Source organism: Filicampus tigris, chromosome 1 (genome assembly GCF_054856515.1).
Source record: "Filicampus tigris isolate MCC_2025a chromosome 1, RoL_Ftig_1.0, whole genome shotgun sequence".
NCBI classification, from domain to species: domain Eukaryota; kingdom Metazoa; phylum Chordata; class Actinopteri; order Syngnathiformes; family Syngnathidae; genus Filicampus; species Filicampus tigris.
The window spans coordinates 33,888,316-33,902,208 of NC_141217.1; the positions used below are offsets into that span (position 1 = coordinate 33,888,316).

Sequence of the window (13,893 nt, forward strand, 5' to 3'; positions counted from 1 at the left end):
ATAGGTTACTTGTTTGGCGGGATAAAAATGCCGAAAAGGAGATAAAGACATGTTGAAAAAAAAAAGAATCCACTGAACTCAACTCGAAGATGCAAACACCTTGCTTAAGATCATGTAAAAAATACAGGTGACTGAATACAGGTGTTTTTCATAGTTTTGATCGGGTGTTTCTGTGTTTGAAAAATACAAAACAATACAAAGTTTAATAAAGGGGGGCACAGAAGTTTTTTGTCATGTCATTTATTGGTGTCATGAATATACATGTCTGTGCTTTAATCAAGTTTTCATAATTTATTAATTATTATTGATTTGTTCACTGAACCCCCTCACCCCCCATTTTTGTCAAAATGTTCACGCTAATGTTAGCTCAAATTACCATTAGTCGTTGTTAAAGTTAGTTGTTCCTGGCGCGGATATCCTGGATTCCCCGAGTACCTCCCGTGTAGGGAAATTAGCATCTGTTGCCGCTAACGTTAGCCATAGATGTGGTCACCTTGGACACTTCGACTACTTCCTGTGTGAGGAACAAATGTTAGCATAAATTAGCATCTGTCCTCACTAATGGTAGTCGATGTTGGCAAGGTCCTCTTGGACGTTCCGGTTACTTTATGTTTGAGGAGCAAATGTGAGCGCAAATTAGCGTTATCAAAGACTGAAGCAAATATGCGCTGAGGTTAGCCGTTGTTGTCGTGACCATCTTGGTGTGATACACAAACATAAGCGAAAACTGATGTAGATTTGTTGTCATGTCCACTTTGGATGCTAGTTCCTGTGTGAGGTGCCCTTGTTGGCGTAGCCAACTTTGATGGTACTTCTACTTATTATGAGATGCTTAATCACACAAAAAGTAGCGAGGTGGCAGTCGGAAAGGTTGTTTGTGTCATCATGTTGAAGCTAAAGTTCTCTCAAATTAGTGACAATTAGCATCAATGAAATAACATTAGCATGGTTCACCTTTTATTGGTGTGCATCTCGGAAGAAGTCCAGTGAACAAAGAGTGTGTTGAGATCAAATACCTACAACGGTATCCATGCATAGTAGTGACGTCTCTCAAGCATTCCAGCCCAGGATGATGCCACGTCTCGGTGATTGAATGAAAACAAAAGTCATAAGAAAGTCGTCATGCAAAATAAGAAAGGACATTTTCCCCCTCATTGTATTTTTCTTTTTTGGAATACGCTGGCTAAATTTGAAGTCTTAAGAGGCTCATGCACGGACCAGGTTGCGATGTCCAGACCTTTTTTTTTTTCCTTAATTTTTTTTTTTTTGAGTGGGGGGGGGGGCGTGATTTGATTGACAGGTGCAGGTAAATGTTTATGATACAAAATATGTTACAATTTGTGCTTGGTAACACACTCACACGCTCGCTTCCGAGTGGCAGAGGAGGAAACTGAGGAATGTCAAAGTGGCCATGTGCACAAGCAGCACTAATGTTTAAGCTATCAGGCGGTCAGGTTAAGCTTCAGTTTTCTTCCATCGCGACAAAAAATGTGATTTAACATTTCATGATCATAGATTAGCATTCTAAAAAAAAAGTGTTAATTAAGTTGAAAAAAAATCAATGATTATACTGTGATTGGCTGGGAACGAGTCCATTGGCGGTCTATAATGTTCCCTTGACATTGGCTGGTGGCCATTCGACTGTCTGTACGTTTCCTGACGTCAGTCAATGTCAGGGCACATATAGACAAATGGACAAATGGACTGATCACCAGTCGGGGCGCATACTTTATAGACGAACGGTGGACTCATGGTCATCAGTCCAACAAGCACTCCCATTGATAGTCACACCTACGGACAATTTCTCCATCTTGAATGAAGCTAACATGCTAGCATGTTTTCAGAATGTTGGAAGAAAAATGCATGCAAGCAGAGCAACAATATGATTACTACAAGTGGAAAGCCGGAGCCAAAATTCGGTGAGGCAGAATGAATAAACAATCTAACCAATTTGCTACACATGACATGTTTATTTATTCTTGTGCCTTTTGTTTGTTTTCTTTTGTTAAATGTAATCACATTAGCATTACACGACGCTCATTGTTGTACGATGGAAGAAATCTGACCTCGGGATTTTTGCTTCATTTGTCGACTATTTTTGTTGATGTCAAACACGCCGCGCACGAACGTTTCACCGTATTGTTGATTATTGATGATTACTTCCCGCTTTGCAATGACTTCCCGCTTTGCATATTTGGATGTCCACTTTCATCATCAGCTGAGGACAAATCCGAAAAGAACACGGTGCGTGTTTTTATGTCTTCTACCCACAATCTTCAGCCAGCTGCAGACTGTCAGCAGCGATGGGCATCAGGCAGGCAGGCGGGCAGGCAAGAGGGTGCGAGGCGCATGGGTCAGGCCCTGGCAGAGGTTACAAGGAGGAAATCTTGACGGCGTCAGGGGTGTAGGCAGTGGCGCGGGTGTTGCGAAGGATGCCCCCCAGGATGGCGGCGGGTGAGGGCGGCAGGCTCTCGTCGGGCGTGTTGGCAGGCGGCGTGGGGATGCTAATGATGGCGGCGCTGAAGTCTTGCTCGCCACAGTTCAGCTTGAGGTTGATCTGAGCGTTCAGGCTGGAACGACTGAAACACAAAACGGCACACGTCAGCGACGACTGCGACAACACCTGGAAAATTCGATTTGTGTTGGAATTGCGCGCAGTACAGATCATTGAATTATTGAAATGTAGACTCTGGAACTTGAAGTTGAAATGGTGCGAAGTGGACAAAAACTATGGAAATGGTCAACCTACGGTCACCACCAACAAATTAATTAACATCTCAGCCCCTGTAGCAGATAGTAACATAATTTCAAAAGAATTTGAGAGCTTAGAAATGTGGCTTTCAAAAAGGCCTGCGTTTATTAACCAATACTGTTTGAATCGAAGATGCAAGTGAAGCACAATTTTTAATTAGAAATAAATCGAGTGGTAATTACCATGCAGTATTCTCCTAAAAAGACGTTGAAATCGTCATTGTATACGAACATGGGGTTAATTGTAAAAATGTGGGAATTTGGAAATGTTAAGAGCTCTGTTTACATTGTGTCTTGAAGAGTTTGAAGTTAGAATGGTTTGAATTGGTGAAGAACTGTGGAAGATAATTTAGGTATTTTTTTATTTGGGAATTTTATTGCGAAAATATGGGAGTTTGGGGAATGTTATCATAGCTCTGTACATGACCTTAAATGGGAAATGAAGTCAAAAATGTTCTTTACAATGATATGTTCTATGTGGCCCCACTAGTCTAAACGGGGTATTCTGATTAATACTGCATTTGTCGAAAATGAATTAAGCAGCAAAATCCATCTGAGGGGGCAGCCATTTTGCCACTTGCTGTCGACTGAAATTGACATGGTTGCCCAGAATTCCCACTTTTTTTTTTCCCCACCCATTTTTTTTTATGATTACAAATTATCCATGATATCATTTCAAAATTAACAGCAATATTTTACGTTTACATCTTCCTTCCACTATTCTCCAGTGAAATAAACCATTCCAACTTAAAACTGTTCAAGGACATCTTGGAATCTATTTTTCTAAATCCCGAAAATTCCCATTTTTTCCACAATACAATTTGCAAATTAAAAGATATGTGTTTCACATATTCACCTCCTTGATCCACAATTCTTGACCGATTCAAACCATCATATTTTTGCATTAGATTTCTCAAATTTAGAAATATTTGTTCTCATCTTTCCACATTTCTTGACAGATCCCGAGCTTTCCAATTTGAAACTGTTCAGCTCATTTAGGACATTTATCGAGCTATTGTAAAGTTGAATTGAAGAATTGAGAGATATTTTAAAACTTTACCTCCTCCTTGCACATTTCTCCACCGATTTAAACCATTCTAACTTAAACGTTTTTTAGCTCATTCGGGACAATTATTCAATTATTATAACCTTCCAAAAATTACATTTTTACAATCGAGCTGAATACTTTCAAGGTTGAATCAGTCCAGAAATGACAGGTAAATTGTTAAATGTGGTGTAAGGGGTAAATACCGGTACTCCCCAGAATGTCCACAATTTTGCAACTGTTTGGTAGTGTGAATGATTTTAATCGGTTGAGAAATGTGGAAGGCGTAGAATGTAAAACCAGTCCGGTAACTTCTTCTGATTTGGCTTCAGTATTCCCACAACAACTACCATGTGATTTGTTGATGTTTCATGGAGTGCAATGGTTTACGTCTGCGGTGGGCCAGGTGTGCCCTTTCCGTGCAGCGTGTCAAGCTCCTGCACGCTGCCGCGGCTCACTGACACGGTGGAGTTGGCCAGCCGCATGGCCGCTCGCCTTCGGACGCGCCGAGGGCAGCAGCCCGTCGAGTGGTTTGGCGCCCCCTGCTGGCTGGACATGGAGGTGCTGCGGCTGGTCCGGAAGCCCACCGACTCAGTTATGCACAGCTCACTGTAGTTAAGCTCGTCCGTGAATTCGTGGTTCTGTGGGGGGGGGGGTGGGGCGGGGTGAAATGTTCATTTTTAAAACGTAGTTGTTGCAGGAAAGTTGCAGTGTTTAAATGAAGTTGCTTGATTTTGCGTTAATAGTTGCGATTGCAACTTCACGGAATCCTGGAGGGACTGAAAACTGCGTGACTGCAGCTTTTTTTTCTCCCCTGGAATCAAGCACACACATAAAGTATCCCATGCTATCGTGACTCGGTCTGTCTTTGCTTCTTGTTGAGTGAGCATCACCTTGCCCGGTCATCCGAAGCATTTCTTAATAATCAATTTTTTTGTGCTGGCTTACTGAGTATGACTGCTAAATAACCCACCTTGGGGCCAAAGAAAGTTCAGAAATGTTCCAGCCTTTTAATAAGAGGAGAAACATGATAGAATTCAAGAAAGAACTTGTAGCAAAGTATTTACATTTACAGTATATAACTTCTTATCAGAAATATTGCTTCAATTTTCAAACAATTCGGTTTTCGCCAGATTTTTTCGAACAAATTAAACACCAAAACCAAGGTTCCACTCTAGTACATTCCTTCTACGTTATTATTATTATTATTTATTATTATTATTATCATTATTATTGTTGTTGTTATTATTTTTGTTATCACATGAAATGTGTCAATGACTAAACATATTCTACTGACCGTTGTCTTCTCCAAACAGTGAAGAAGGTGATGATGTTGATGTTCGAATGCCGACTTATTCCTTACGCACAGAGCACCGCTGTCACTGTCCCGGTCCTGCACATGCACACACACACACACACACACACACCCACACACACACACACTTGTATAATCAGAAAGTGTACAGTGTGACAATCTACAATGTGGCGTAGTAAAAGTACTGCACATATTATGTGGTGATTTGTTCAAATTTTATTCTGTCTTAAAACCTAAAGTAAAAATGTCCACACAATATTCTACAAACACAAAATATGTGCGTTGTGTTTCTGTTAAGCGTCTGTTGTGTGCACGAGTGTGTACGTGTCTGACCCCAAGGGCTCGGTCTTCTTTGTACTGCAGGAAGGCGTTGGTAGTTCCTTTCTTCGCCATGCGGATTCGAGCCAAACGCACTTTCTGTAACACAGAATCGTTATTAACATTGTGGTGGGAAAGTTCTTTCGAAAACACCCTGGAGTAAAGTTAGATGCATGCAATAAAAGCAGCGTGGTTGGTGAGTAACACAGTAGTGTGGGATAAGTAACTTAGACTCAGTTACAGTAGTGGAGTGCGGCAAGTTCAAGTAGTGTAATTAAAGTAGTGTAGTTAGTGCAGTGTAGTTAGAGTAGTCTATTTACAAGTAAGTAGTTTCTAGTCAAATAAGGTACTGAGCGTAGTGTAGTTAAGAGTAGTGGATTTAATCAAAGAGTAAGAGTAGTGTAGTTAAAGTTGAGTAGTTAGAAGTATAGTTAGTGCACAGTGAATTTCGTAGAGTGCATTTTACTATAAAAAGAAAGACCATGTTTGGTGCCAGTCTAAACAGAGTAAAATTTACACTTGGAAGAGAGTAAAATATTCCGAGTACATTTTCATTCAAAGTAGTGGATTAAGTGTATTCCAAACTATTTGAATCAACTTTTATTTGATTAGAACACAAGTTACGCACCCGCATTGTACACTGATGAGAGCCTCATGTATTCTGAGTGAAGACATTTTGATCCATTCTGAGGATTTAATCCCGTTCTAGTGGCCGGCGGAGGCAAATGTACTCCAAAATGTTTAAATATAAATCAATTTGAGGGGGGGAAAAAAAATGTGCCCCTGAAAAAAAAAAGATCTACCAATTTTACTGTGTCCTTGTTGATTTTTATTAATCGTTGAAATCTGGCACGGATGTTACGAACACTCTCTTCTGTGTCAAATTTACAAGACATTTATTTCCACTTTACAGGGACTTTGTTTCATAGAGTCTTCGAAATGATCATTAAACTTTGATGATCCACCCACATAGCTGGGATAGGAAAATTCTCTTGCACACAATAAAAATACTTTGAGTAAAATATACTCTTCTGAATATTTTACTCTCCTCCAAGTATAAATTGTACCCTGTTCAGACGGGGACCAAATGTAGCCTTTTTAGAGTAAAATGTACTGTGTGTAGTATAGGGAAAGTAGTAGCGTACTGTAGAATCAAGTAAGTGCAGTATTATAGTCAGAGTAGGGTAGTGAGAGTATTGTAGTTAGAGTACTGTAGTTTGCGTGGGTAGTGTAGTCGTTGACGTGTTGGATTAGTGTAGTGAAAGCAATGTAGTTAGTGCAGGGTCATGTATTTAAAGTACTGTATTTAGAGCAGTGCACTTAAGAGTAGAGTAGTTAGAATACTATAATTACAGTAGTCTAGTCAGATTATTGTACTTAAATCAACCCCAACATATTTTTTCAATAATATGTTCCAGGCCCACTAGTTGAAACAAGGCATTCTGATTAATATTGCGTTTGTGGAATATAAATTAAGCAGTAAAATACGCCCTTTTTTAGCCATCTCACGGGGCGGCCATTTTGTCACTTCTGTCGACTGAAAATGACATCATAACTGCTCAGGGCTCAGGTAACGACCAATCATGGCTCAGATTCAAAAAACAGGTCAGCCGTGATTGGTTGTTACATGAGCCCTGAGCAGCTGTGATGTCATTTTCGGTCGACAGAAGTGACAAAATGGCCGCCCCCGGAGATGGCTAAAAACGGGTGGCTTAAGTCTTATTCCGCAAATGCAATATTTATCAGAAATCCTTGTTTCAACTAGTGGGCTTGCATAAAACATATTCTTGAGAAAAATACGTTTGGGTTGACTTCCAGTTTCAGGTTGTGTAGCTAAAGTAAAGTAGTTAGAGTATGTTGTAGTAGTCGTAGTAGTTAGTGTAGTAAAAGTAGTGTAGCATCACTAGTGTGGAGTATGTCGCAAAAAAAGTGTGTAGGAAGAGTAATGTAGTTAAAGTAGCGTAGCTGGAGTCGTGTGGTGAGTCGAGTCGTTAGCGCAGTCTAGATAGAGAAATGCAGTTTGGGGAATGTAGTGCGAGGAGTTCATTAGAGCATGTAGTTAGTGTAAGTGGCGAGGTTAAAAGTGGGTCAAATTTGCACTTTTGTTGAATGTAATGAACACGGTGATGTGATTGTAGTTGACTTTGCTGTTGATGCCGTCCTGGTTTTCTGGCACCCTGACCTGCTGCGCTCGCATCTTGTCCGCGCGCTGGTTCTGGTGGTAGATCCGACTAAAGTTGGACACGATGACGGGCACGGGGAGGGCGATGACCAGCACGCCACTCAGTGAGCAGATGGAGCCGAAAATCTTCCCGGCTATGGTGTTGGGAACCATGTCGCCGTAACTGCGGACCGCAATATTGACATGAGAAAAACTGGCTTCAACCGAGGCAATGTCATGTCACGTGATGTCATCCTTATTGTCCCGTTACCCTCGGCTCACTTGATGTCGTCCTCCTGTGACATGTCAACTTTAGGCCAAATGATGTCTTCTCATGATGTCATATCACAACTCATATGCATGTCACTGGTTGTCATCCTCAAGCCAAATGTCATCCTTCCCTCACATGATGTCTCCTGATGTCATCCTCATGTCAATATCATGTCATATAATGTTATCCTCATGTGGCACAAAAACACGCACACACTCATCATGCGCACCTATATAAATAAAATTGTATTGTATAAATGTACACACACACACACCTTCAAAGGAGAGGAGAGGGTGCCGGTAGGTTAGACATCAGGACAAATAAAGGTTTTACAAGAGTGGGAGGTCCCAGAAGGGCCGGGTCATCCCGGTTCTACTGTTTAAATATTTCATGATGGGATTATGTCATCCTGCACTCAACATGGAGGGAAACTCTGAGGAGGGAATGTTCTAGAAGAGCAGCAACAACACTTAAAAAAACAACAAAAAAAAACCGATGATGTTGGAGAGTTCAATGGTCCCCATGACAACCGTTAGACAAACCGACACATGAACCTGACAGGCAACCTTCTAGTAGATAAGAACTACTGCAAGGACACAAGAAGAAACAAGGAAATGAGGACATGAGGAGACAAGGAGAGAAAGTAGTGAGAACATAGGGAGAAAAGGAAGGAATAATGTCAAGTCTTCTAATGGCCCTGAAAGTAAACATGATGATTCCAGATCATATATATATATATATATATAAATATATACATGTATGTATATATGTACCGTATAAAAACTCCATCAGTGGTGAGCAGACCAATCAGACTCTCGGCCTGATGCTTATCAGCCAACCATGATTCAGCACAGACAGCCGATGCTAATTGATTTATGGTACACTCCACTCAGCTGAGACCAAAAGTCCTCCTCCAGTCACTGACTTCCACTTTCAAGCTTTTTCACGTTGGGTGGTTATCTCGCTCTCATTTCATACATTAGTATGGCCTGCGATCAAAGTGGATGAAAAACCTATAACAGATTTGCTTTAGCAGTTGAACCCACCAATTGGCTGATTCAACACCATCTGACCTTTTCAAAACTATTGTGAAATCCATTTCGTCCGAGTTATGGTAAATAATCAACTGCTCGCTCACTTCGGAAAGGCAAGCTTCCGAAAACCTTGAAAGTAGCCGCCGTCAAGGCCCTTCTAAAAAAAGAGAGCGTCCCCTGGATGCCAAGATTGTCGAAAAAGTGTTTTTTTTAATCAACTCGGCAAATTCTTGAACTCAAACGGACTTTTTCATAAATCCCAATCAGGTTTGTGATCTCATCACAGTACAGGAACAGCACTTATTAAAGCACGAAATAATATAAGATTGAACACTGATGCAGGGAAGGTATCGGTGCTAGCCCTACAATTGATCATAATGTACTGTTGAAGAGGTTGGAAGCTTGGGTGGGATTAAACGCAACAGTCCTAAAATGTTTGCGGTCCAAGGAAAGGAAAGGAAAGGAAAGGAAGGAAAGGAGTTACTTTGTGACCATTGGAGATTTTCAATCAGAGCAAATGGCCATGACTTGTGGGGTCCCTCAAGGGTCAGTCCTTGGAGCCCTTTTTGTTCAGTATGTACTGTATTTGTTATCTTTGGGTCAAATGCTTCAGAACGTCAATGTTGGCTATTACGGTTATGCAGATGACACACAGATTATTTATCAGTGTCCCCAAATGACAGCAGTCCAATTAACGTATTGTGACATCGCTTGAGAGCAAATTAACAACCGGGTGAAGCAAAATTTCCTTCGGCTAAACCAAACAAAACAACGTAAATGTTTTCGGCAGTAAAGAAAAGAGGATTGCTTACTAATGCACGTACGCGCATGCCAATTTGTGCGCATGTAATGTATGATTCATCGTACTTGATTGGTGCGTATTCTGCGAACATACCTAGAAGATGCTCAGACCATGGTACGCACAAATAATGAAAGATCAGCTTCTGACAAAACCTCAATAAGCACATCTTTTACCCGAGACTACAATCATTTCGACAAACAAACAAATCCTTTTAACGGTAATAACTGAAGTAGAAAATTGACTTAGTTGACAAATGTCCTATTAGACATGAAACGGGCACTTGTCACGTTTATTAGCCTCGCTACGTTCAAGCGCTTGTATTTCCTTCTGTACTGTGTCTGAGTGTATCTGCCGCGCCGTGCGCAAAAACTGAACCAGTACCCTGGACCCGGAAATCCAGCTTCGCATCAATCCAATGCGTCCGAATTTTCGTATCGATGCAGTTAACGTTACACATGCGCATTACAAATCTTGAATAACATTCGCGCAATTTTGCAACAAACAACAACCATGAAAAAGATCCAATCGGCACACACATCGCCACCGGCTTGCTTGACGTAACTCCGACCAGCATGAATTACAAATGCCTCTTTGCTCTAATATACTTATATAGTATTTCAATCACTTGCGCAGAGTTTGTTCATTGATCGCTTCATAATTTATTTTTTTTATGTGTGTTTTCCAGAGATGGGCATTTTACTACATTTTGCCGGTCAGTCATTTGTCATTCGTCAGTGGCCTGGTACCCGTCCGACTTTCGTCAGTCCGTCATTCCTCAAGCCGAACCGAACTGTAATTGTCAGTTGGTCATTCCGTCAGTTAGTCCGTCTCCAGTCCGTCGGTCCGTCAGTCGGCCTGTCAGTCCGCCCCCGCCCCTCCCCCACCCTCACCACAAAAAGAATGTAAGAAAAACGGACGTCCGTCAGTGACGGACTGAGAGGTTACTCTGACGGACGATTACTCCGACGGACGGAACTCCACTTCCGTCAGTGCTTGGACCGTCATTTTTTAAAAGTGTCCCGTCATTCGTCAGTCATCAGCAAAATGGACGTCCGTCAGCGACGGACTGACGGACCGGTCCGTCACTGACCATTCTGTAAAATATCATCAGAATAATGAGTGACAGCACGTCCGCCTCACAGTTCAGAGGTCGTGGGTTCGATCCCGGCTCCGGCCTCCCTGTGCGGAGTTTGCATGTTCTCCCCCGTGCCTGCGTGGGTTTTCTCCGGGTACTCCGGTTTCGTCCCACATTCCAAAAACATGCTTGGTAAGTTAATTGGACATTCTAAATTGCCTGCAGGTGTGTTTGGGAGTGTGAATGTTTGTTTGTCTCTGTGTGCCCTGCGATTGGCTGGCAGTAGGCTGTACCCCGCCTACTGCCCGATGACAGCTGGGATAGGCTCCAGCACGCCCCGCGACCCTTTGTGAGGATAAGCAGACTGGATAATGGATGGATGGATGGATGGATGGATGGATAATGATGTCACTCATTATTTGATGTTGTCAAGTTCTGTGTTTCAGCAAGCTTTCCGATGATTCTTTTGAGGCAAGCCTTTCGAAAATAAGATAAAGATTGAGAAAGTTATAAACGTCTCTCTTGGCTGTTTTTTTTTAACCTCCTCACATTGGATGAGATCCATCAAACGGATGCTATTTTTGGGGGTGAAATGGGCGTGGGTTATGCAAATTAGTGCGCCACGTGCATGGATTTAAGATGAAACATGAATTCTGATTCATCAACGTACGCACGGTTGAGCGAACACAATGGTCCTGAATACGTTGAAGAAATGCTGATTGAATATAAATCTCTCAGACTTGGGTTAATTAGTGGAGCACAGATATTAAAGTAAACACGGTGAAGCTGTATTTTGCTGTTTTGCTGCAAAAAAATGCAACCGACAACTGGCGGCCGCACGTGGCCCTCAACCACATTCTGAATAGCCCCTTGAATGTTCACCCCTCCCACCCCAAAAAAAATGTTTTTTTTCCAAAAATGGTTTCTTTTTTTAACAAATTGTGTTGATTGCTAATTTTTAGCCATCTCTGGTGGCGGCCATTTTGTCTTCTGTCGACTGAAAATGACATCACAACTGCTCACGACGACCAATCACAGCTCAGATTCGGGAAACAGGTCAGCCGTGATTGGTCGTCGTGAGCAGTTGTGATGCCATTTTCAGTCGACAGAAGACAAAATGGCCGCCACCAGAGATGGCTAAAGAATGAGCGGATTAACACTTATTCCCCAAACGCAATATTTATCCGAATGCCTTCTTTCAACTCGTGGCCTTGCATAGAACATATTCTTGAAAAAAAATATGTTCAGCGCCTTGGTGGAACCTTGCCCATATTTGGAAGTGCTGACGTAACAGCCTACCCGGAAGTAAACAGGGAGGCTTTTCCCACTGGTTTAGACGAGGAATAGACCGCACCGCTGCGAGATGTATCTGCCATTGTTAGAAAACTCTAACATTTGAGATGAGACGAGCAGCAGAAAAAACAGGTTATGAGTGCCTCCGATATTAATGGAGCTGCGGGAACGTGGAGACTAGAGTTTAAATCTCATTCGGGAGCTACAGTTGCACCAAGGCGGCTTCGTAGTATTATTTCGGGCTGAGCAGGGAGCAGTTTAAAAGCCTCCTGCAGAGAGTTGGCCCGAGCCTCACCGCATCCGCGGTCCCGCCCCCTCAGCACATAAACAATGAATGGGTTCGTCAATGCCGCACACCAGTCATACTGTAAGTTGACTGTCTTGGCTCCCGTGTCATAGTTGACTCGAGTCACAATTGACCGTCTCGTCGCAGTTGACTCCGGGCACTTTTTAAATTTCTCTTTGTCTTCGTTTTGTGGTCAAAATCCCAGTGGTGGGTCACAAGGATGTCAGTGTCGAGTGTTTGTTTATCGTTTCCAGCGCAGCTTCAAGGCTGGCGGAGTCATCGTCTTCCTCGTCCTCCTCGTCTTTCGTCCTCTGTGAGATCTTCCCCCTCCTCTTTGGCAACCATGTTTAATTGATGTGATGATGATGAAAGTTGCAGGAGGAAGGATGCTGGTTCCGTGTTTTCTCCCCGTCTGCTGAAGATGTGACTCTCTCTCTTGCCATTAGCATTGAAATGTACTTCATTTTAGCACTATTCTATTGTACTACACCGTCTCTATTGGCATATTTTGGTCAATACTCCTTGCAGAATGACATACTACAGTATATCAAATTGAATTAGTGTACTGTTATTCGGTAATATGGTAAAAATACACAAGTATGCTTCACTTTCTCTTAACTGGTCAGATATATAATGTGCGTTTACTTTTTACAATAGTACAAAAAAAATCAGAGTATACTAATCTTACCGGTACACACAAACGCACACAGTAACAGTACTAGAAATACAAGCACACAGTAACACTCATTGTTATGCGCGAGTACACTGTAACACACACTAGTACACAGTACTACTACTCACTGCTGCACACAAGTAGAGTAACACACTACATGAAGTAACAACGCAATAACATTACAGTAAAATTCACTACTACATGCGCACACAACTGTGTTGCCAGAGCTACGTTTAAAAAGTAACTTATTTAACTTACTGATTAATTGATTTAGAAAAGTAAGAATACAAGTTACTTTATTAGTTACATTCAACAGATGCCGACAACACCATAACTAGAAGGTGTGTGAATTTTCTCTCCCGTGTCCCATCCCTCTCCCACAGAAAAAAATCATGTACTGTCTCGTCCCGGGGCGGCACGGTGGGCGACTGGTTAGCACGTCCGCCTCACAGTTCAGAGGCCGTGGGTTCGATCCCAGCTCCGGCCTCCCTGTGTGGAGTTTGCATGTTCTCCCCGTGCCTGCCTGCGTGGGTTTTCTCCGGGTACTCCGGTTTCCTCCCACATTCCAAAAACATGCATGGTAAGTTGATTGGACTCTCCTAATTGCCCCTAGGTGTGATTGTGAGTGCGGATGTTTGTCTCTGCGATTGGATGGCAACCAATTCAGGGTGTCCCCCGCCTACTGTCCGAAGACAGCTGGGATAGGCTCCAGCACGTCCCGCGAACCTTGTGAGGATAAGCGGTATCGATAATGGATGGATGGATGTCCCGTCCTGGACCATAGTAAAAAAAAAAAAAAAAAAATCCTGTCCCGTCCCGGTGAAAACGACTCCCATCCCGTCCTGTTCCCGTTCACGATGGCTCCCATT

The 13,893-nt window shown here is 42.4% G+C and overlaps 1 protein-coding gene across 3 annotated transcripts in view; it reads right to left on the bottom strand.

Annotated features, from left to right (window-relative positions):
- Positions 1-140: 140 nt before the first annotated feature.
- The window catches only part of kcnd1 (potassium voltage-gated channel, Shal-related subfamily, member 1), a 32,594-nt gene continuing 18,841 nt past the window's right edge, over positions 141-13,893 (bottom strand). For 2 of the 3 annotated variants that reach the window (XM_086035055.1, XM_086035047.1), the window contains exons 5-9: positions 7,612-7,774; positions 5,445-5,528; positions 5,094-5,189; positions 4,187-4,437; positions 143-2,579 (exon numbers count right to left, since the gene is read on the bottom strand). In XM_086035055.1, coding sequence (XP_085891181.1) covers positions 2,372-2,579; positions 4,187-4,437; positions 5,094-5,189; positions 5,445-5,528; positions 7,612-7,774 — 802 coding nt within the window. In that variant the 3' untranslated portion in view covers positions 143-2,371. Of the gene's footprint in view, positions 2,580-4,186; positions 4,438-5,093; positions 5,190-5,444; positions 5,529-7,611; positions 7,775-13,893 lie in introns of all 3 variants that reach the window. The other variant, XM_086035063.1, reaches the window with a different exon arrangement.